The following is a 23,822-nucleotide window of genomic DNA, read 5'->3' on the forward strand; positions in this document are numbered from 1 at the left end:
AAAGAACACTGAAAAATGATTACTAACAGGTAATACTATGACACAACACTAATAATAGATCCATATACCAAATCAGTGGTGTAGGGCCAAAATACATATCGTAACCCTGAAACGGAAGGTACAGATTAGTATAAGCACTACAGGTCCACAGATAATGAATCTCAACTTCAGAAGTTAATCCCTAAAATGTATGGGGCCTTGCGCCCAAAGGTTCATCAAAGTTCCATACAGTTTTGTGAAGCTGGGAAAAATGAAGGTAGGGCCCTGGGGTCCAATAACAGTTCCAAGTGTTAGGGGACAAGTTAATCTAATAAATGTGTGTCCCCAACTTTTGCACTGCTTGTGGGAACAAGCAATGGCAAAGCCAAACTATTACAAAAGTTATCAAAACTTTTAAGAGGGAGTTCGATTTCAGGTACGTATCGCTACAACTCGCCCCCTGTATGAAGATTCTTCATAGGACTTGAAAGGCCTGCTGAAGAGCATCCAGGGTCGCTTTTACCACTGTCATCCTCAGCCCTTGATCCCCAGGTGTTGCAGGTCTGCTTCTTCGTTCGGTGCCTAATGCAAGGTGGTCTTTTACATTTTTCAACTGGAACTCGATGCAGGGCCCCTCTCAGGACAGGACTGGATGCAGGTAAGTAGTTTCAGACGACAGCCACCAATGCACAGCGAGGCAAATGGATTCACTTGCCGCGGTCAGACTTTGCCTCCTATCTCGGGTTCCCTTGATGCTGCGAGCACAATATTTCACCGAGGTAAGTCTTGTTGCACAAGCTGAGGATCCCCTGAGTTCCAGGGCTCCAATCGGAACAGCGACGTCTACAGCACAGTAGCCCAAACTCAGGCCTGGTCAGCCACTGGGTGATCCAGCAGCACTTCCGAAGGCTCTTCTCGCAGGACTCGGAGCTGACGTCGAGAATGAATGTTCCCTGCACTCCAAGGGTCGCAGCTCCTTCGCAGGACTGCTGGAGATCTTCCACAAGACATGGCCCTACCAGGACAACAGCAGGAGTTGGTCGCTAGGCCTTCTTCCAACGGGTCTCCAGTAGGGGTGTGCCGAATAGTAAATTTACTATTCGGCCGAATACCGAATAGTTCGTATTTGGCCGGAACCGAATAGTAGTTTAGTACTAGAAATGTGTCAATATATGCATAACAAGCCAAAAGTGTTGGCTTTGTCAATGCTTGTTTTTAGCACTTCTTCAGTGAAGAACATGCAGGGTGCTTATAAATAGATCATAGCTGTAACTAAGCTTTAGACGGGGAGTTTTATTATTGCTTGCTTTCATTGCCTAATGAGAAATTCGGTAGAGAACTGGGGCTGTGTGTGAGTTTTCAGTCGAAAGCTGCAGGCTTTATTATGTACAACAAAAATCACCAAATAAAATCAACGGGCGCTTTTGGGGACCACATGATCAGGTGTGAAGGGAAAAACCAATTGCAGATTTCGAAAGAGGGACTGGGAAGTGAGGAAGTTTGAGGAAGTGCTGGATAGATGGAAGAAAGGGAAGGAAGAACCAGGCAGCAAGATCGAAAGGGTTAACCAGGCGCAGTCCAGTAGAGCAAAGCAGGGTCAGTTCCAACGGGAGCAAGAGAACAAAAGCACACATGAAATGCCAGCCAAAGCAACAGCTGAGAAGCAACGGATGGCGCGTATCGTGCTTATTTATATGCGTTGCCTTGGTAAATGGTCATGTGAAACGTTATGGCCCACGTGACTGGAGGTGCGCATTCGTTGCGGGTCGGAAAGTCGCCATGGCAACCGCCAGCTGGACCGCGGCTTCCACCACAGCCGCCCAAATCTCTGCAGCCTCCGCGCCCGGAGACGGGAGCGGAAAGAAAGGGCCGGCAACCATGACCCCACGAAGACAGAGAAGCAGGACCAGGACGGCTCCGGAGTCGGCAGAGCGCTGGTTGTCTGGGAGAGCGCCAGCTCCGGGGGCGAGAAGGAGGTGACATGTCTGGTAAACGGCACTGGCATTAGTCCGTTGTCTTTCAAAGTGTTAAAAAAGGGCGGGGTAGAGTTTCGACGTATCCTATGGGGTAGGATGGGCAAAATGTGTCATAAGAAAGGGGTACCGCATCTCACCCTTCGGCGTCCCACTTCCACTCCCCCCGAACAACCCCCATCCAGGTGATCCTCCAGCAGTGGTCCACCCCCACTGGATCCATTAGCGATGGCCACCTGGATGACAGATCCCTGGGGACTTGCTAGTGAGACACCTTCAGGTTTCTCATATTACCTTGTAGTTGACAGTCACCTACTATAATTGATAGCTCGGAGACAATCACATTCACTTCCTTATGTTCTTCTAAAGTGGATAACTTAAAACTGTTGTGTAGTGACAGAGGCCTAACCGTCTCTGGCACAAAAGCTGAATTGTCAATATTCTAGATTTTGAAAATAATAAGGGTCTGCCTTCCCTAACTTATGGTACTGGTAGTGATGCTGGGGCTTTGTTTAGCAGCAGTAATAGAGTTGCTGCCACTGCAGCTACTGTTGGTCAGGATGAGGTGGAGTATGGTGAATCTTCTGGACTGGTGTCTATATCAACCTCAGAGGCTGAGGCCATTTTTGATCTGAAAAAGGGAGACACTTGGGCTCAGGGGAAAAAGAACTTGAGTTAAACTTGGCAAGATTATATTCTAAGAGAATTGCGAGGCAGAAGGACAGATCACCAGATGGAGCTTGCTAAGTTACAGGCTTTACAAGGTTCATTCAGAGGTTCAGGAGATGGTTCTGGGTCCTTTTCATATGCAAGGTTCTCAAAGGATTTGCTGAATGTGTATGAGGAAAGGAATTATGTCATTGATTGGCTTTTGACTTATGAGTATGCATGTGAAGTACAAGGAGTGAGTGATGATAGAATTGCATGGTTGCTCAGCAGACAGCCGCATTCTGGCTGCAGTGCCATTATGGAAATGCCAAAGACAGAAAGGCAAGATTTTACAAAACTTAAAACTCTCTTCCTAAACTTGAGGAAATTTAGAGAGTACAAGAAAAAAAGAAATATGACTTATGTTATTTCGTTACAGATTCCTTAAATGTGTGGCTGAGTAGAGGGTGATTCACTTGGTCATGCTTGAGCATGCTTTCACCTCTTGTTTCCCGGAGCTTAAGCAACATTTGTCTGACTCTAAAGGGTAAAATGCTAAGAGTTTAGCCATTGAGGCTGACTTATGTGTCTCGCATACTGTCCCATAAGGACAAGCCTGCTTCTGGTAGGAGGAGGGAAAGAAGCAGAAAGAGAAAGAGGGTGGGGCTACAGATACAATACAATTTTGTCCAAGAAGGCCCACAAAAGTTTAATAAGGGGACTAATATTCCCAAGCATAAGCCTTCCTATGTGACGAGACCTAGCGGGACTGGTTTCACTTGTGGAGCCAGTGACCACAGCAAGGGGGGGCCGCAAGTGTAATGGTAAGTTCTCCAGCATGGTGTCTGGCATGGATTCACATGCTCATGAATATTCCCCGTCGTCAGGTTGGGAATCCTCAGTAAAGAAAAAAATCAGTTTGTTTCCTTTCGAACTGTCTTTCTACTAATAACCAATCACTGGTCTCTGGGTCATACTGCCCCAGCCAATGACTGCCCTCTACCTAAGCCCCTCCTCTGGCAGCCAGCTTCAGATTTTTACCGCACATTCAAGTGTTGGGAGTCCTCATGCTGTAGCTCTCGAGCTTTTACTGCGTTTTTTCGAAGAGTTTACTCTTATATTTTCAGTCAATTGAGCCTCAAGCTCCACCGATTCTACTGCCGATCAATGGGGACCCGTTTTCTGAATTTTCTACGCCCCTCAAGGGCATCTTTTTGTTGAGTTTTCCACCTCTCTGAGGATTCTGGGTTGTCCTTCCCTTTAGATTATTTTCCCACAGGTAAAGAATCTGAAGTTAGTCTAGACTCCTTGGAACCTGGTAATGCTGGAGATCTTTCTCATCCCAGTACTGTCCCTTAGTCATGTTTCTTCTGAGGATAGTGTTCAAGTCACAGGTGTAAGTACCTCTACTGTTAGGAACACTGGGCCCAATCCTACTGATGTAGCTTCCTCCATGGTAAACCCACAGGTTCTTGCCAGAGATCCTATGGGGTATACTCAGTTGGCCAGTATGCCCTCCCTTGATGTTCCAGTAGCACCTGCTATGAGAGCTGTGAATAGTGAAATGGTCAGGGCATTTGTCAATATTAGGAGAACTGTTCCTAGAAGAGCTATTTGTGGGTGAGCTTAGTCTTCAAGACTTACGTCTGAGAGACTCACCAGATCCTTCAAGCACTAGGTCTCGGATTCAGGCTGCCTTAGCCAAGCCCAAGGGAAAGCCTAGGCCAAAGGGAAAACCCAAAGGTCAAGGAGTCAGAAGAAGAGGCAAAGGTGTAAAGCGAATATTCCCCCGTCCTACCTACAACATCTGATGAGGTAGTTGGTAGTGTCCCTAATCCAAGTTTGGAAGAAGGACCAGCAGAAATTCTCAGATCCTATGGGACTCACTCCTAAACTACCCAGCTTGCTGGTAGAGAAAATCCCTAGGGGAGAAATTAATATGGGCCAACAAAGAATGAAACCATCTTTGAAAAATCTGTGGAGAAAGGCCTGCTTCCAATGGGAGGGTTCCCCTCCAGTGAAACAAAGAATACAGCGGGAAGGTGGGTTACTGAAAAGTAAGCCCATTAGAGGAAGCTTTTGAGAGGTAAGAGGTTCGTCAACATGTGTGGCCCTTCTCCCTACAATAGGTGTGTGACATTCCCCTGGTGGAGCAGCCTAATGTCAGGATAACACCAGAGTGGTCTAAAATACATTCTTGCTGACGCATGATGGGGGTGGGAGGGTCCCAGGACAAACCCACTGAAGGGGTTTTGCTGTCTGTCACCAGGATGAGAGGAGTGAGAAAAGTATTCAGTTATTCCAGGATTCACTTTTAGGAGTGAACTCATTTTTACCAGAGACGAGGCCTAGTTATATTATCCCTTTGACTCCTTAGGCAATAGATTACAAGTGGTAGTTGCTGATCACAACACCATATGCCTTTGTGCCAACCCACGGAGAATGACTGCCAAGTCAGTCATTGACACCCTACTGAGTGTCAGTACCAGAGGTATCTCCTCTGCTGTACTCAGTATTGGTCAGATTGTGGTAGGAAGACAGTGACCTGTCATGTGTCACTCAGCTGTCATCCACAGGAAAATGGTTTGAGAGGGAGACTTGTTAAATCGCTCACAAGTTTGATTGGAGCCCTTAGTGAGCTCCAGAGAAGAGTGAAACCCTCTCTTGTGAAACTTGTTTCTTAAATCCCTGAACACATGTGGGTGGTCTGGGCCTTGCCATGCTTCCCAACTTAGCAAGATAAACTATTGAGAAGGCCTTGGTGGACCTAGAAAAGTGGCCATAAAGTTTGCTATGGATAGTATGGAGGATTCTGTCTTGAGGGATAGAATTGGAGCCCCGCATATGGCTACAGAAAGGGGGCCAGAAAAATCTTGAGTGTCCCCCTGTCCTGTGCCAGAACAGCCCTTCTAATGACTTCATTGAGGATGACCTAGTGCCTCCTCTGCTGACCCCACATGAGTAATGTGAGGTGGAGATTTTGCTGAGGCAATCTTCCCCCTTGTTTCCACTGAGACCCACTATAACCGATTGGTGTATGCTAGACTGTATTATGGGAATTGGTGAAAGTTTGGGTGTTGAGCGGGTTCAGAGCAACAAACAAGTTCTAACAGATGGTGTGAGATCCGCCCTATGTTGGAACAAGGGGTGTTTGAGCCCTCTAACTGTCATGGGTCCATTTCTGAGAATCTGGAGCAAAATACCGGTGCATCCAGTTTGGGATTCTGCATGGACACTAGATCTCTGTATGCTGTCCACAAGACAGATGCACACTCGCCACCAAGATGTGACAACTTGGCGGATCAGCTCTGTATTGAAAACTTCAGGGTATGGCAACGTATTCCTGTCAGTTTATGCTAAGGAGGAGACAGCAGTTTAAGTCTTTTCAGAACCTTATTTTAGTACATTGACTTCTGAAATGGTGGCTGCAAATGACACCTGTGAAATGAGATTAGACCCTGTTCTGAGTTGGAGAGAGGATCTCTGCAATACATATCTGGGTGATATGGCATATTCTGACCCCACTTGGAAGAAACTGGGAATAACTCAGAAGACTATGTTTTAGGACCTTCGTCAGGCCAACTTGTTCAGAAAAACAACCAGACTGAACAAGAGCCATTGACCTTCCTTGGGCATAACCTAAGTGGAGACAAGATGCAATGTCTTGTCAATGAAGTACATGATGTGCAGAACTGGGCAACCACAATTACCAAAACGCAAGTGAGGACTTTCCTGATCATCAGCGAGAAAAGCAGGAGTAAGGTTGCAGGCTATAGTCCAGTAGCTGCTCCTCTGACTGCCCTCAATACTTCAAGGGGACTTCAATCTTATGGACTCTGGAGTGTGAGAAGGTCTTTATTGGCCTGAAGCAATCCCTAGGTCAGGCCCATGATGGGGAAGAGACCTTGCGTAGTGCAGGCAGATGCCTATGACACTGGGGTAGTAGAAAACTATCCCAGCTGAACGACAAAGGTGAGGAACAACCTATATGTCACATCAGCTACCAGTTTAGGACTGGAGAACTCGGGTTGCCCAAGGTGGAGAAGAAATGTTGTTCCGTTATATGGTGCCTTAGGAAGCTGAAGTCCTACCTCCATGCGACTCCCTTCAAAGGCTTAGAATTGGCATAAGTGGTTGGTGGATATTGAGGGAGAGAATCCAAAGTGACTCAGGTGGTTCATGAGTCTATAAGCCTTGAACTTCCCTATTGGGCCTAGGCCAGATCCCAAATTTAGTAATGCTGATGGGCTGTCCAACTGGGATAACCGACTGGAACAGAGTACCCATGCTGGGGTGGCTTAGTTCCCCTATCCCTAGACTGGGGGCTGGAGGGCGAGAGTTAGGAAAGATTTCTCTTTACAGCAACTTTTCCCCCAAACATTTTGCTTTTATTTTTTAATCTGACCTGCTCTTTTTACAGTGCAGTGAAGTCTTCAGCTTCACTAAACTGACTTTTGCTCATCTATCACGGGGAAACTGACATGTCATTGTTTCCCTTAGTCTTGTTACATTGTTATATCTTTTGGTAAATTTTTATCATTGTACAATGCAGTGCAATGGGGTTCACTTTTATTTTACCATAGACTAACACTCAGAGGATTTTTGGTTGCTCTAGGTGTGCCTAAGGGGCAAGCTGGTGGCAGTAGTAACTTTTTGCCATTTTTTTGGTGTATTTTACTTTAGCCGTACCGCGTTTACCACGTTTGGATACCTACTGTGGCTAGTGTCCCAACATGATCGTGCCACAAGTTTTTTCATTTGTCCTTTGGCCATCTTGTCACTAACCCTTCTTCCTGACCTGTAAGGATAGGAACATCCTTATATGGACTTCCAGTGACCAGGAAAGCTGAGGCTTTTAGCAGGCTACTGTGTTTTTGCAGCAAGAATGTGGGCTGGGACTGTCTGGTCCCAATCCACAAACTGGCTTGTGTCTGAATGGTATGCATGAGCTGTGCCACCAGTGGTCCTGATTAGACCACTGCTGGGGTGTGTGTGCGGGGGCCAGATCTTCGATTGGCTAGTGGGAGTTGTCTCTTACCTGCTTTTTGAATAAGAAGGGGACCCCGGCACCCATTCTCCAGAGGTCCTGGGCGAAACCTGGAGAAGCCAAGTAGCCTGTCCAGCTGCAAGACATGTAAGGAGACTGTGTGTCAGGAATATCGTTCCCGAAACTAGACATTGTACTCCTGCAAAACATGCTGCGTCCATTAGTAGATTATTGCCATGCGATTGTGGCAGCCTAGATGGACCTCTAGATACAGACCACACTAGGTCTGATACATATATTTACAAGATTGTCATTTCCACTCCAAGATGGCAGCTATTGTGGGACATGTTCATGCCCGTAGAAAAATGGCCACCATGCCAGGTTACTGACCTTCTCTTACCCAGAGGACCACAGTACCTTGCTTCCCTATGATTGCATTTAAACATGCAGTGGCAGAATCCCTGCGTCTTGTAATCCTGAAAAGCCACAATTTATTAATCAAGCCTACAAATCCATGGAGGACACTGACCCAACACCTGGCAATTGGTATTTAGTCAGGTATTTAGTATATTAGTATTTGTCACAAGCGCGCCGCTGATATAACATTCTTTATATCAGTCGCAGGAAGCGAAGCGGGCAGGACACTTCATCATTTTTACTGTCACTACATTAGTGCAGTCTTCTTTTCTTGTGTGTGCAAACCTGTTTTCCCCCTATCCCCCACAATTTCCTCCTGCATAAACAAACCTTGCACGCTAAAGAAATTGTTAAGGCTCCCATGAGGAATAGGTGTGTGGAGACTCCCGTTGCTTAAAAAAGGCACACATCAAATCTGTCGCAACCACGAACAGTTGATGACTTCCCGTTACGTTTTACACGTATGAATCCGACTGCTGGTATTTCAGCACACACGTTTCCAGGATTGTGAAGTAACAATACTGGACGGTCACTCACTAAGTTGGATTGACCATCCACAATGGGTGCCATTCTGAACATGGGTGTTAAAACGCTGCAGGGTGAAAGACTAGTTTTGATTCTTAAAATTTCCCCTCTCACCCTTCTTGCACAGATTCCGGTTCTACAAAGCAGATCCGGTCCCTCCTAAGAGTGTCCAGCTGTTCCAACACCAATACAAGGGGACATGAGACCTCCTCCACCCACCCTCAACAACCTCACCTTACACACACGCAAGGTTCAGGGAAATGGGGTCCCTGGAAAGTACCTAAACAGCACCCTTTTTCCTTGGTGCTGGCTTGTGTGTTCATTCTTCATGGTTCCCGAGAGCAGGTGAGTATTGAGTCTGGAAGACCCTTAAGCTCTCCTGAACCATGGAAGTCATGCTCAAAGACTTAGCAGGCTCCATGTTAAAGTTACAAGCTGAAGTCACCACTTCACCACAAGAAAATGCTGTTTTGTTTCAGTCCCTTGCTGCCCTCCAAGGTAAAGTAGACTTGATGTCCAGCAAAAGCCCTGCCCAGGGAAGTCCCTAGGGTGCTGGGACAGGAGGTGCACCAACGGCCTCAGGCTCTGGTGTACAAGTGTTAATGCCAGCTAACTTGCCCTACCCTGGGGTAGGGCCCAATATCCCAGCACCATCTATGCCCAATAAACATGGGGGGATCCCAAAGAATTCAAGGCATTCCTAACGCAATGCCGTATCCACTTTCTGAATAGGCCTCAATTATATGCGTCCGATCAATCCAAGGTATCTTTTATTCTACTCAACCTGGATAAGACTGCCTTGTCCTAGGTAACTCCTTTTATAGATAAAAATGATCCTATACTAGCCGAATATGATGGGTTCTATGAGGCCTTCAAGGCCATGTTCGACCGGCAATACGCTGCCCAGTCAATCCGCAATTAATTCATGGACCTCCGTCAAGGAGGAAGAGATCTACTAGCATATATTTCACAATTCAGAAACCTTACTTCTCAAACGACCTGGCCTGGGGACGTGCAGCTGACCTTATTCCAACAAGGTTTCCGCAAAGAACTTAAAAATGCCTTCAGTCAAGTTGTGACTTCCCCTATGACACTACAAGATTGTATCACCCTAATAGTGCATCTGGATCAAAGATGGCTGGAAAGGGAAGGGGAACAACGTAGAACCGAATGCAGGAGAATCCCTTGTGTTCAGGAAAAAGAACCTAGAACTGCCACCTCCTATGGCGAACCTATGCAATTGGGAAATACCCGAGGTCCAGTGACGCCCGATGAGCAAGAAAGGAGAAGAAAAGATAATCTGTGCTTCTATTGTGGAGACCCCGGTCATTCGGTTAGGTCATGTCCTAAGAAACCCAAAACCACAGCGGAAAACGACACCACTCGTCAAACGGAAGGGAGAAATTGACTAGTGATCACACCCTCCTCGTTTCCCCTCACACATTCTATAATGAACGAAACACGACACATTGTTATCCTGGTTGATCTTCCAGCTGGTAATCAAGTCTGGAATGATGTACTAGCCATGCTAGACAGCGGCGGCACTGGGAACTTTATCGACAAGCCTTTGTAAAGTGGCATAGCATTCCAGTCCAGATCAAACAGAGTGAAGACATCATATTGGTCGATGGATGTCAATTAATGTCCGGGCCCGTCAAACCATCCCACTCAATATGGTCTGTTGCAGCAGACATCAAGAGACCATCTGTCTGGATGTCATTGCAGCCCCTCATTTTCATGTGATTCTTGGGATCCCCTGGCTTTCTTATCATAATCCCCTCATAGATTGGAAACAACAGAATCCAGAGTTTTCTGGAAACGATTGTCCACTATCTTGTAGGGTGAAAACCTTAAACTCCAAACCACCTACAACCACTGAATCATGTATTGCGGTAACCAACCTCCCGAATCTCCTAACGCAATACCAGCACTATACAGACGTCTTCTATCCTATCGAAGCAGATAAACTGCCACCACTCCGGCCTTATGATTGTCAGATTCAACTAGTTCTGGGCGCTCTGATCCCCTACGGAAGGACCTACGCATTGACTGAAAAAGAGAATGACATTATGAAAACGTACATAGAGGATCATTTGGAAAAGGGTTTCATCCGACATTCCTCCTCGCCTGCTGGGGCACCCATATTCTTTATACTAAAAAAGCATGAGACAGAATTGCGGCCGTGCAGAGACTACAAGCAGCTTAATGACATAATCATCAAAACAGATACCCTCTTCCCCTCATACAAGTTTCTATACACCTAGCTCGACATGGCACCATTTATACAAAGCTTGATTTAAAGGGAGCATATAACTTGGTACAAATTGCTTAGGGGGACGAATGAAAAACAGCATTCTGTACATGATTCGGGTACTGAATATTTAGTGATGCCTTTTGGCCTGTGCAATGCCCCCTCTGCGTTTCAGTTCTTTATCAATTATGTGTTCCGAGACATATTGGACGTCTATGTACTGATTTACCTGGACGACATACTGGTGTTTTCCTCCACCATAGCAGAACATGTCCTCCACGTCCAAGAAGTCCCCTTCTGGCTACGGAAGAACCATTTATACGCTAAAATATCCAAATGTCTTTCACCAAGAACGTGTGGCATATTTAGGATACATTCTTTCCCCTAACAAATTAGTATGGACACTTGAAAAATCGATGCTATCGTAGAATGGCACCTACCAACGTCAAGGAATTACAGAGGTTCATCGAATTCACAAATTTTTACTGACGCTTCATTGGTAACTATTCTCACATCCTTTACTGTTAACCTCACTGCTAAGAATAGGACACCCCTTTCAATGGAGTACCCAGACTCAAAATGTCTTTAACCTACTAAAGGTTACATTTATGACCACGGCATTCTTGAAATTACAAGACCCAGATTTACCTTATTCACTAGAAACTGATGCTTCGGATTATGCCATAAGGGTGGTCTTGTCGCAAACAGACCCCCAATTCAAACCCAACCATCCAATAGCGTACCATTCCCGGAAGCTCACGACCACAAAACAGAATTATAGCTTCTTTGATAAAGAATTGTTAGCCATAAAAGAAGCATTTACCACCTGGAGACATCATCTGGAAGGAGCCAAACATCCCGTATTAGTCATCACTGATTACCGAAACCTTGAATTTCTACGCACTGCTAAAGCAATCAATCAGTGGCAGAACAAATTGATTCATTTTTTCTCCCGATTCAACTCCCAAGTGACGTATACACTTGAGTTCTCAAAATACCAAGGCAGATGCGCTTTCCTGAAAAGATCCCATGCCTACCGAAACTGAGGAAGAAGTACCCTTTGTGGCCCCTCACCAAATATTAACTATCATATGCACGGAATTAGCAAGATATGAAGATCAGTTGCGACTCAACTACACAAAAAAATAGAAAAGTCTTTTTACAACAGGACGACTCCCATCATGAACAACAAGAACTCTTGTTTCATGGAAACCGGTTATGGTTACCCACTAAAGAATCCCACGCCTTCCTCTTACGATGTTGCCATGATGACTTAGGAGCCGGGCATTTCGGAATACTAAAAACACAGAAAAAAGGTAGAAAGATATATTTGCTGGGAATCCCTGCAGAAAGATGTAAAAGGCTGTATCCAAGGCTGTGAGGTGTGTTCACGAGTCAAGGCAGTTCGTCAATGGACGATGGGCCTTTTACAACCTCTTCCACTAGGCAATGGTCCTTGGAAGAACATTTCTATGGATTTCGTTAGACTTGCCCCTTACACAAGGTCATACATTTCTATTATCCATTGTGAACTCTTTAACGAAAATGGCTCATTTTGTTCGCCTCCCTAAGTTACCATCTTAGTCGACCTTAGCACAAGAATTTCTACAACATGTATTTAGGTTACATGGCCTCCCGGAAGCGATTGTCACTGACAGGGGTACACAGTTTCTGTCCGAGTTTTGGAAAACGTTGAGTAGAGCCATGGGGATTGAATTAAGATACTCATCAGATTACCACCCACAATGCGACGGCCAGACGGAAAGGGTGAATCAGGTCATCAATCAATTCCTCAGGTGTTATGTTGGTGACTGCTGGGAGGATTGAGTCAAGTCATTACCCATGGCGGAATTTGTGTACACCGATGCTTACCATGCCTTCTTGGCAGAGACTCCCTTCTGTGTGTCCTTTGGATTCCATCCAGTTTCCTTCCCACTTTCCCACCTGAAGAACTCTCAAACTCTGGCTGCCATGAACAGAATGAACACCCTGCCAGAAGGCTATCAAAAAGCAAAATTGCAACCTTGGCATGTCCATGAACAATATAAGAAAAATGCTTACCGTAAACGCCAACCTGCTCTGCTGTATAAAATCCATGATCGTGTCTGGTTGTCGACCACGAATATCCAGTTAAAGTCCTGCCATAGAAAATGGATACCCATGTATATTGGACCCTTCAAGATCAAGAAGGTGATCAATCCAATAGCCATGAAACTGGACCTACCCTCTAATTACAAAGTCCATCCTGTCTTTGATGTCCCCTTACTGAAACCTGCCTCTCAGTCCAAAAAGTACAGCATCTGCAACGTCCACCACCCGTTGACAACCAAGATGAATATGCGGTCCAAAGAATAATGGATTCTCATCTTTGGAAGAATTTGGTGCAGTACTTGATTGACTTGGTAGGGTACGGCCTTGAGGACAGAACCTGGATCTCGGAAAAGGAGGTGTTTTCACCCCGATTGGTTAGGCTATTCCATAAGGCCCACCCGGGGAAACTTAGTGGGGATTCTGTCCTTTTTTGGGCTCGTGGGGTGGCTCGTAGAAGGGGGCATGCTGTCAGGAATATCGTCCCTGGCACTGGACATGGTACTTCTGCAAAACCTGCTGCTTCCTGTCGCAGATTATTGCCAGGACGATTGTGGCGCCCTAGATGGACCTCTAGATACGGACCACGATAGGTCCGAAGCATATATATACACAAGGTTGTCATTTCCACTCCAAGATGGCGGCTATTTTCATGCCTATAGAAAAATGGCCACCATGTCCGGTTACTAACCTCCTCTTACTCAGAAGATCACAATACCTTGCTTCCCTACGATTGCATTTAAATGCGCTCCGGCAGAAGCCCTGCGTCTTGCAATCCTGAAAAGCCATGATTTATGAATCCAGCCTATGAATTCAGAAGACACACACCCAGCACCTGGCAATAGGTATTTAGTTGGGTATTTAGTATATTGATATTTGTAGTGTGTGCAACGCTGTTATAACATTATTCTTTATACTCTTCGCAGGAAGCGATGCAGGCAGGACACTTCATAATTTTCACCGTCACTACATTAGTGCGGTTTTCTTTTCTTGTGTGTGAAAACCTGTTCCCCCCTCTTCCCCTCCCCCACAATTTCCTCCTGCATAACTGAGCCTTGCGTGTTAAAGAAATTAAGGCTCCCACGAGGAATAGGTGTGTGGAGGCTCACATTGCTTAAAAAAGACACACATCAAATCTGTCACAACCACGAACAGATGACTTCCCGTTACGTTTTACATGTATGAATCAGACTGCTGGTATTTCAACACACGTTTCCAGGATTGTGAAGCAACAATACTGTAATGTCATTTATTGAGTGGATTGACCATCCGCAACAGGTACCATTCTGTACACTGCAGGGTGAAAGACTAGTTTTGATTCTTAACAATTTCCCGTCTCACCCTTTTTGCTCAGATTCCGGTTCTACAAAAGCAGATCCAGTCCCTCCTAAGAGTGTCCCCAGCGGTTCCAACACCATCACAAGGGGTCAAGAAACCTCCTCCATCCACCCTCAAAACAACCTCGCCTTACATAATTGCGAGGTCCAGGGAAATGGGGTTTCTGGAAAGTAGCTTAACACCCTCTTTTTCCTTGGTTCTGGCTTGTGATTTCATGCTTCATGGTTCCCGAGAGCAGATGAGTATTGAGTCTGACAGATCTGACACTGCGGACCCGTTGGAAGAAGGCCTGGCTACAAGCTTTTATTGCAGTCCTGGAAGAGCACTGTCTTGTAGGTGATCTTCACAAGTCCTGCAAATGAGCTTCGACCCTTGGAGTGGAGGGAATACCCATTCTCGACATCAGCTCAGAGTTCTTCGAAGAAGAGCCCTGAGAAGTACCCCTGGATCACCCAGTGGCTGTCCAGCTCAGAGTTTGGGCTACCGTGCTGCAGACCTCTCCATTCCGTGTTGAGGCCCAGAACTTTGGGGATCAACAGCTTGTTCATCTCTGCCAATTTCATGGTTCCAGCGTCAATGGGACCAGAGCTAGGAGGCAGTCTGACCGTGACAACTGTGTCCCCCTACGTCGCTGCGCATCAATGGCTGTCGTCCAAAACAGCTTTCCTGCATCCAGTCCTGTGAGGGGCCCTTCATAGAGTTGTTCCGCATTCCCCACCCTGAAGACCTTGCACCAGCATATTTGTGCCCGACTTGTTAAGTGCTCGAACCTGCAACCCGTGGGCGTCCTGGACCATTGCGAAAGGGGGGTGAGTAACCCTGGACCCTCTTCAGAAGACCTGCTAAATCCTAAGAAGAATCGCAGTATGTAGGTGAGTTTAAACAGTACTTACCCAAACCCCTAACTCCCTTCAAAGTTTGTTAACTTTTAGAAACTTTCATAACAGTTTGGCTTTGCCACTGCTTGTTCGCATTCTGAAAGTGGGGGACACTTTTATTAGCTAACATAACTTGTCCACAACCCCTTGGAACTCTTCATTGGACCCCAGTAGCCCTCACAAAACCATGTGGAACTTTGAACTTTTGGGCACAAGGCACCTTATATCTTAGGGATGGCCTTTTAAAGTTAGTGTTATATCTCTGTGGACCTGTAGTGCTGCATACTAATACCTTCCTTTGGAGGGTTTTGTTATGTATTTTGCTGTACTCCAGATTTGTATATATCTAACTTTTATTTAGTCTTGTGTGATATCACATGCTAGTGGTCTTTTTTTCATAGGGTTATATGACCACAAATAAGTATTTTAATAACTGTTTTTCTAAGTGTGTTCCTTGACCTTTCACTGTGTGTACTCATTGAAGACACCTTACAGGCACACCACTTCTTGAGACTTAGCCTTGACCACTCGCCTTGCTACCTTCACTGGTTTGTCTACAGCTCAGAGAGTTGTCCCTGCCACTAAACTAAGTTGGCCTTCTTCTGTCCACCAGGCCAGAGTATAGAAAATCAGTCCTAACAAATTGGTGGCAGTGGTGGAATGACCCTCTCCACTTAACATTTTGTTACTCAGTGAGGAAGATCAGGTATTGGATACCTCCAGTGTGGATAACCCTTACACAGTACACTGTGATCTTTGATTGCCTTGTAGTTGACAATCACCTACTATAATTGATAGCATGGAATTTATCATGGCTCCACACCATAGTGAGATCATGATATGCAGTGATTGTTCTTTTTGTTTTTTTAACAGGACACTGGCACAATGTGGTGGGTAAATTATTAAATGTGAGCAATGGCCTTTGTCATGTGTGATCTAATATATAATTTATAATGGTGATGACAGCAGCTGTACACCATAGCTACCCCATGGGGTTCACTTTTCCAATGGACTTTAATTTTAGCCATCTAATACCTAATATCACACACCTGAACACTTCAGCAATGTGGCGCTCATTTTTTGAATCCACATTCTTTTCCCACTGGGCTAATACTAAATATTGCTCTCTTTGGCAGGGGCAAGAGTCGGCCACCGTTCCCTCATGAGATACTATAAGCAGCGGTTTGGATTGGCAAGAGCAGTGGTTGTCTCAAGAAATCAGAGAGCTGTGGGCAGAGTTCTTCAGCAATACAAAGCTTTGGGCTGGACGGATGGAACAGGTAGGTTTGTCGTTTAAATATGTAATGTTTTTGTTCGCTCTAAAATGCAAATCTGTTTCTAAAAATGTTTAACTTCAAAGTTTTTGTTGTGCGATAGTAATCTTGATTTGAAATGTGCAGACATAAAACCTAGAGTTGTGTGCATCTTACCTCTGTGACAAAATCCCATTTTGTAGGCTGGGTGATGGGACTCGGGTGACTTTGGGCGCTGGATGACACGGCACACTCCATGATGTAACACCTGTAGGAGGTACACAGGCCCCCCTAGCTTTCCTAGTATCTCATCCGGTCGGTTGTAGATTTCCCATCCCGAGAAGTCACAAAGGTACCCAGCCAAAACTTCTGCTCTTTTCCTGATTCGCCAGTGTACTAAAAAAAACAACTGTTAGGAAACTGGTGAGAGGACATGGGAAGGTCACACATTTTAGTGGGACCTGTAAGGAACTCATCGTGGCAACAGTAAAGACAGACACAAGTGATCACAGTTCAAAGGTATTTATTAAACTGTAAATGCAGGGTAGAAAAAACGCCTAAACTGAACCTAAAATGGGAGCAAGCGTCGACCATCAAATGAAAAATAAGGCAGTCCTTGTGGAGTTGTATAAAAATAAATAGGCCTATGCTAAAAAAAAACTATTGCCAATTCCTTACAACTAATTACAGAAAGAGTGTGGTAAAGGGTTTCAATAAAGAAAGAAGTGTTCACAAATAATAAGTCAGGATGTGTTTGCCAGGGTTCTCCCTGCCCCACGTTTTGAACACAGGACAAGGCGGATTTCCTGAGCACAGCACACACTCAAGCTTTCCCAGCACGAGCCAACAGTTCTGCATCAGCTATCGGGCTCTTTAACAAAAGTCTCTTGCCTTTGAGGGCCTGATGTTCTCAACAAACAAACACAAAGTTCTATTCCACAAATACTTTGAGTGATGACTTCACCCCTGGATTCCCCTCGTCTGGGCGCAGACCCCACACACGTTGTATTCAATAAATCAAAAACAGTTAATTTCTCAGTGAACTTTGGGTGATGACTTTCTACCCCTGGATCTCATGGTGTCATTCCTTTCCGTTAGCATACCTCTGCCGGGATCAGTCTTACCAACCTTTACAATACACAGTTCATGTGTTACTTTCACCAAGCGGGATTAATTTCCCTTAATTTCCCAATCATTTGTCGGTCAAAGATATTTGATGGTACAGAGGATTTTACAAGACCCCTGTATGACTACTTTGACCTCTTCTCGCCGTTTCCCAAGGTCTTCCGGTTATGGTCGTTTTTACCATCGGGTTACCACCCAGAGTTTCTTGCAGCACGTACGTGGTGCCGGACTTCTCTGTTGCTGGTTTTCCACCCTCTTTCAATGAGTCGTATATTTTTGCTTTCAAAGTTCAAATTAGCTGGTGGCTACTTTTCGTTCAACACATTCAGTTTCTTATCGACTCTCCCCTCGACGCACCGGCTGTGATGAACTGCTTTGCTTTCTTTCTCCTTAGAGTCAAGGTTGGTACCACAGAGACAAGCGTGTCTCCCCGGCTTGGTAATCAGCGGAGGAAGGTCTTGTATACCGTTGAATCTTTTGCAATACACGCTGGCTATTCGCAGATTTATGATTCCCTCTGCGGAGGTTCTACAGGCCTTGGTCGGAAAGGGCCAGGTTAACTCTCTCCTTGTCACCCTTTCTGTCTGTACCGTCTTTCCTCTCCTCTTGAACTGCCGTGCTGAGTTAGCGCTCACGTCGTGCGGTCTGCCTCGCTTTTCCTGTGCTCCTATGCTCTACCTTTTATACCTCAGGGGAAGGGCCGTCGGGTGTGTGTGATTCTGGTCAATTGCTTGACTTTGCCTACCCTTGTATTGGGACATGTCAGGTAAACGGCTCTGGTGTTAGTCCGTTGCCTTCTATGTTGTGCGAAAGTGTTCATGTGGGAAAAGGAGGTGGGGCAGTGTTTTGGAATATGTAGGATGGGGAGATGGTGTTGAAAGAAGGGGATACCACATCTCGCCCGTCAGTGTCCCACTCACCAAGTCCAGGTGATCCTCTCCACTATTCCACCCCAGGAACTGGATCCAATAGCGATGGCCGTGTCCTGGCCACCTGGATGACATATTCCTGCGGACTAGCCAGGGAGATCCCGTTAGGTTTCTCACAGACATTAGGAAAAGGGAACAAGAGGCATAAGGCCCTTCAAGACCCCAAAGCTGAGCCAGCATTAGCCACATCGGACCCTGCTCCTCTCATGAACACTCCCATGCTTAGTCTAAAGAATTTAGCATTACTATTGAAGAGAAATGTCTGCCTGATTCTTGTAAATTGACAAGGGGTGTCCTGGGAGTCTCTCTGCCAGACATTAGTCCTGGTTACGAGAGACTTACCCAGAGTCTTTAGCTCACTATCTTTCACAGAGAAGAAATATCCCAAACAGATCAGTCTTTGTCCTGCCCTGGGGCAGTCCAGCACCGAAATGCTCGGCAATTCTCCTCTGAACAAGAGTACCAACAGCATCCCCAGACATGTGTTTCGGTCTGGTTGGACCTCATCAGTAGGGAGGAGCTGTGCCTCTCTAAGAATAGTGAGCAAGGGGTCCACGTCTGGATTCCCCTAGTAACTTAGGGTGAGACCCAAAGTTACTTGAATATGCAAATTGACAAGGGGGGTCCTGGGAGTCCCCTTGTCAATTTGCCTGATTCTTGTGAAAGAGGACTCATCTGCCAAATGAAGTTATCTGCTATATATCAAAAGTGCAGACAAAAGCAGTAGAATCGTACAATCAAAGGAAGGACTTTGCTCATGGCCATGGGACAAAACATTTGCCAGTACCCGGGTCCAGTGCCACGAATCACTATCAACCCAACCATCTGAAGAAAGTACCTAGTGTTGCAAAAGATGTTCCATGTGCAGTGTACTCTTTCATGTGATGGCTCCTCACTGGTGGTCGCAAGCCACTATGTTGAGAGTTCAGACGATGTACTGGAGACGCGCTTTGTGAGAGAAGTGTGAGGGACCTCTGGGTTGCAAACAGACAAAGAGTTGGTACAGCAAAGAAAGCAACACAGAAGCCCCCTGCTATGAAACCACGGAGTCGCATTGAATGATCCTGGTAGAGAGGAATTGGGCAATGGTTTCATTGTTTAAGTTCATAGTAACCAATCCCAGGGCCACCCCAGTGCAGGACCTTAGCTGTATGTTACCTCACAATTATTAGGCGCCCCTATATAAAGGCCCTGTGAAGGTTAGATTATGTGGTCATTGGGAGCAAGAGGCAGATCATGCTCGAGAGTGTGGCGAAGCAGCAAGGAGGATTGTGGAGGTGGTGACATAGACTACGAAGGAATAGGAGAGAAAGATAGTGGTCAAGGGAACAAAGTTGGCAAGAGAGAACAGAAGGAAAGAAAAGCAGGAGGAGAGGTGGTAAGGAAACCATGGAGGAGGAGAAAAACAGAAGTGGGTGTTAACAGCTGACCAGGAGGAGTAAGAGAGAGAGAAGACCATAAAAGAGCGAGGAAGTGGTGAGACATACAATGAAGGAGATGGCAAGGGTTAAAGCAGAGGTGGTGAAGAAAGAGATAGTAGCAAAGGATGAGGTAAAGGGAACAGCAGAGTAAGGAGAGTATTAGTTGATGGGGGTTGACAATAAAAGCAGAGTGTTTTGGGCCGTAAGGAAGAAATAAAGCAGGTGCCGGTGGAGCGGCATGAGAGAACCAGCAAGGCCAACAGTACATTGGAGTAGGAGGACTTGGAGGTCTGCCCAAGAAAAAGGCGGCTGGCTGCCCAGGGGTTAACACCCTGTTGTTGGAAAAGACAGCAGCATAGCATAGTCTTAGACAAGCATATGCTCATCTACGCTTGTTGCTGCCCTGGACACTTGAGGTCCTTGCCAAGGGTCACCCAGACCTTGGACAAGAGTGCTGGGAAAGTTGGACATGGAGTGGTGGCAGAGAATTCCCCTCACAGAGGAGATAACATCCTGGCCAGTGCAATGACAGACCAGGAAACAACTGCTGGTACCAAGAAGGAAGTGTTGGGACATTTGAAAACTCAAGACTATAATTGACTTTTTGGAATGCCTGGCAGATGAGATGGTGGGAGGACTACGACCCTCCAGGAAGCCTGAGTACAGTTCAAATTCATGTCCCATCTTTTTATTTGATTTGACAAATGTATAGTAAGCAGAATGCGAGGTACCGCGCAGGGGAACCTGCTTCTCCAGCATTGGATCTTTCATGGATTTACATGCTTTGAATATTCCCTGCCAACAGGCTGGGAATCCTCTGTAACATTATTACTATAGCTTATAAAAGAACTTTTCAAGCTCACTTTAGTAGCCTATCCATGTCCTTTTGAGTGCATTCTGCATCAGCCAATAGGACATGTCGACGAGTGTCTAGCCCCAACAAGGAGGACATCTTCAGATTGTAACTGCACATAGTGCTGAGTAGTTCTCAAGGCTTTCTCTCCTGGAGAGAAAAGGCCGGAAACCAGAAATATCTTATAAAACTGTTGGGAACTTTAGAAAACCAACATCTTTATAAGTGCCTTTTTCATTTCAAATTATGGAAGAAAAACTGAAAGCTCTTTTCAAGGCATGCCAATCATGTGGAATCAACAATGTGTATGAAGGAGACGGGCATCCTGAATTGTATATGTTGTCTCTATCCAAATCACATTCAGTAAGATGTGAAATTTGTGCCACTTTTTGCACAAAAACCCTCAAAGACAGAAAAAGGAGACTGGCACCTTTGGCCTAATGAGGGAAGATATCCCCCTTCAGAAGCTGAGTCCTCTAGAAATGTAGTGGAGGACAGAACAGACAGGCCCAAAACTCATAAGAGTGCTAGGTCAGAGGAGAGCATGTCTTCCTCTTCTTTCAAAAGAAAAAAGGAAGGAAAAACAGGAAAGCCTGTTGACGACAGATACTCTAGGGCGCAGTGTCGTAACCCACATCGGCCCCCGCCATAGCCATAAAATCTTCGTTGACGACACGATCACCGTCGACGGCCATCCAAAGCATCGGCGGCGGCGGCGGGAAAACAAGTTACAATAAAATCTTCGACAATGCCGTCTACACGCCCGTCGATGCTAAGTATACACACAAAGACCTCGTTGTCCATGACAATATCGTTCACGGAAAGCCATACAATGTCGATGGGAACCTTGACGGTACATGGAAAGTCACAGATGACACTGCTGCCAGCACCGTCAACAGGGGGGCCCCCAAGAAGAAGTTGGAGTGTCCTCGTCCATGGGTACGCAAAACGTTCCCAAAATCAGTCAAACAGAAGGAAAATTGGAAAACTCAAAACACAAACCTAAATCTGGGGACAAACGGATGCGAGATAAAAAGAAACAAGAGCCTATATATGAAACTACATCACCGCAACAAGGCCCGATTGTTATCAAACTGCCTTTCAGGCCCTTGCAGTCACCCAACGCAATGGAGGACCAGGCCATAATATCAGGAAGTGGGGTACCATCACCACCTCACTCACCCAAAAGGGCTTCTGACCAGCCCATAGCGTCCAAGGGTCCAGCTCTATCGCCAATCTCGGCAATTCTACCAGACCGGATACTGGAGCACCATATCGATTTGGATTTTGAACTGGGGTAATCACCTCAGTTCTCGGAGGAAGACCAGTATTCGCCACGTGAGGCACCCACGGGACCAGTGTTGCAAGAGTTACCGAATCCTACATTGCCGACGACGGTTGCACCTTCCCGACCAGCAGAACCCCTGCTTAACCTGCAGTCTCTGTAATCATTACAGGTCTTCTCTACTCTCAAATCTCTGCCTCAACAACTGGATAGTAGGCTACCAGTTGGCCAAGGCTATCCACAGATACCAGGTGAGGCACCAGGCCCCTTGGGGGAGGCCCACAGGCCTAGCAAAATAACTCTGCAAGAACAAGTGGGAGCTCCTAAAAAGGAATATGCCTACCAGGTGCACAGTCTCGCCACAAAGAGAACCTCTGGCCAGGCGTACAATCTCACCACAAATAGTGCCTCCTATCAAGCCTATGAGGCACACCAGACTAAGTAGAACCAGCAGCCCTGTCAGAGCACAAGGTGCTTCCCGAAGGCCGCAACACTCCCCATACAGTCAGGAAGAGGGAGAGCTCCAATCTTCTACCACAGACAATGACGGTGGTAATAGGGACACTGATACCTCTACCTCCATATCACCTCAAACAAATAACTGGGAGGCCGCGAACATGGGTCTAAACCAAGGCTCGGAAGAACTGTTGCATCATTCACCACCTGACGACATAACAGCGTTTCAAATGACGGTCAAAAGGCATGTGAGGAATTTGGCCCAATACCCTCTGAGCAGAAACAGGATTTTTTCCTTTTTGACTTAATGCACAAGCGCAGAAAGGCAGCGATGTACACTCCCATTGTAGACCATGTATGGGAGGAAGGACCTATTATTACTCATGAAAAAACCCTTCTCAGAGCCAGCATTAAAAGGCAGATTAGAAAAGAAATGTAAAGCACCGTAGGTGTCTCCAAAATGCCTTGCATCATAACAACCCCTGACTCAGTAGTGTTGGCGGCGACATACAGAAAATCAAACTCTAAAGGTCCGAAGTGTGCAGTGCCACCTGACAACAACGCCAGGAAACTATTTGGCAAAAACATTTTGGCCACAGGAGCCACAATCGTTAAAACAGCAAATTCACAGGCAATAATCTTGAGAAGCGAACGGAAGATGTGGGACCGGATGGACCCACTACTAGAGTGCTTGTCAGAAGATGAATGCAAAAAAGCCCTGGACGTCCTGCGAGATGGGCAAGATGCTTCCAATCATGTGCTCAGCATCGCAGTCAACATAGCAGAAACGGGTTTTGAACAGATCAGCAATGACGTTGTACTACGGTGACAGGCATGGTTAAAGTGCACAGATTTCAGAGCAGATGTTCAATCAAACGTGAAACCTGCCCTTCGAGGGAGACCAACTCTTTGGCCCCAAAATTGACAACGCCCATAAAGCGATAAAAACAGATACTGTGAGGTTGCTTACTGCCCTGACAGTGTGAGACACTTTTCGCTCCTTGAGGGGAGTTTCGGGTCGCTCCACAGTGACAAATAGAAGTGGTAAAGTATACCAACAGGGAGCCTCCTATTCATAAACCTACTACTAGTGGTATTGTGAAGCGTACCTGTACGAACAGAAGGATTACAAACAAGCCCCAAGAAGGCAGCAGACGACTTCTGCCATCAGGGGCAAGCGGCAAAAACAAGCCTGACTTCCATCGACCACGGACACCCACTGTCGAGCTGCGGCAAAGGGGGGCAACTTGCAGTACCATCTACAATATTGGCAACCGTTAACAGACAGATGGGTGTTGGGTATCATACAAATAAGACAGACAATCAAATTCCAGGGAAAACCCCCTCCGACGCCTCCAATATTTCAGCACCAACCACAGTTAAACATCTTAATAAGCAAAGTGGAGAAATTGCTCA

At 46.1% G+C, this 23,822-nt stretch overlaps 1 protein-coding gene across 1 annotated transcript in view; it reads left to right on the forward strand.

Moving 5' to 3' along the window:
• Positions 1-23,822, forward strand: part of ZNF622 (zinc finger protein 622) — a 275,145-nt gene that overhangs the window by 148,728 nt on the left and 102,595 nt on the right. The window contains exon 6 of the mRNA XM_069620502.1: positions 16,221-16,364. Within this exon, the coding sequence (XP_069476603.1) occupies positions 16,221-16,364 (144 nt within the window). The remainder of the gene's footprint in view (positions 1-16,220; positions 16,365-23,822) is intronic.

This window comes from Ambystoma mexicanum, chromosome 5q, assembly GCF_040938575.1.
Source record: "Ambystoma mexicanum isolate Mex_15411 chromosome 5q, UKY_AmexF1_1, whole genome shotgun sequence".
NCBI classification, from domain to species: domain Eukaryota; kingdom Metazoa; phylum Chordata; class Amphibia; order Caudata; family Ambystomatidae; genus Ambystoma; species Ambystoma mexicanum.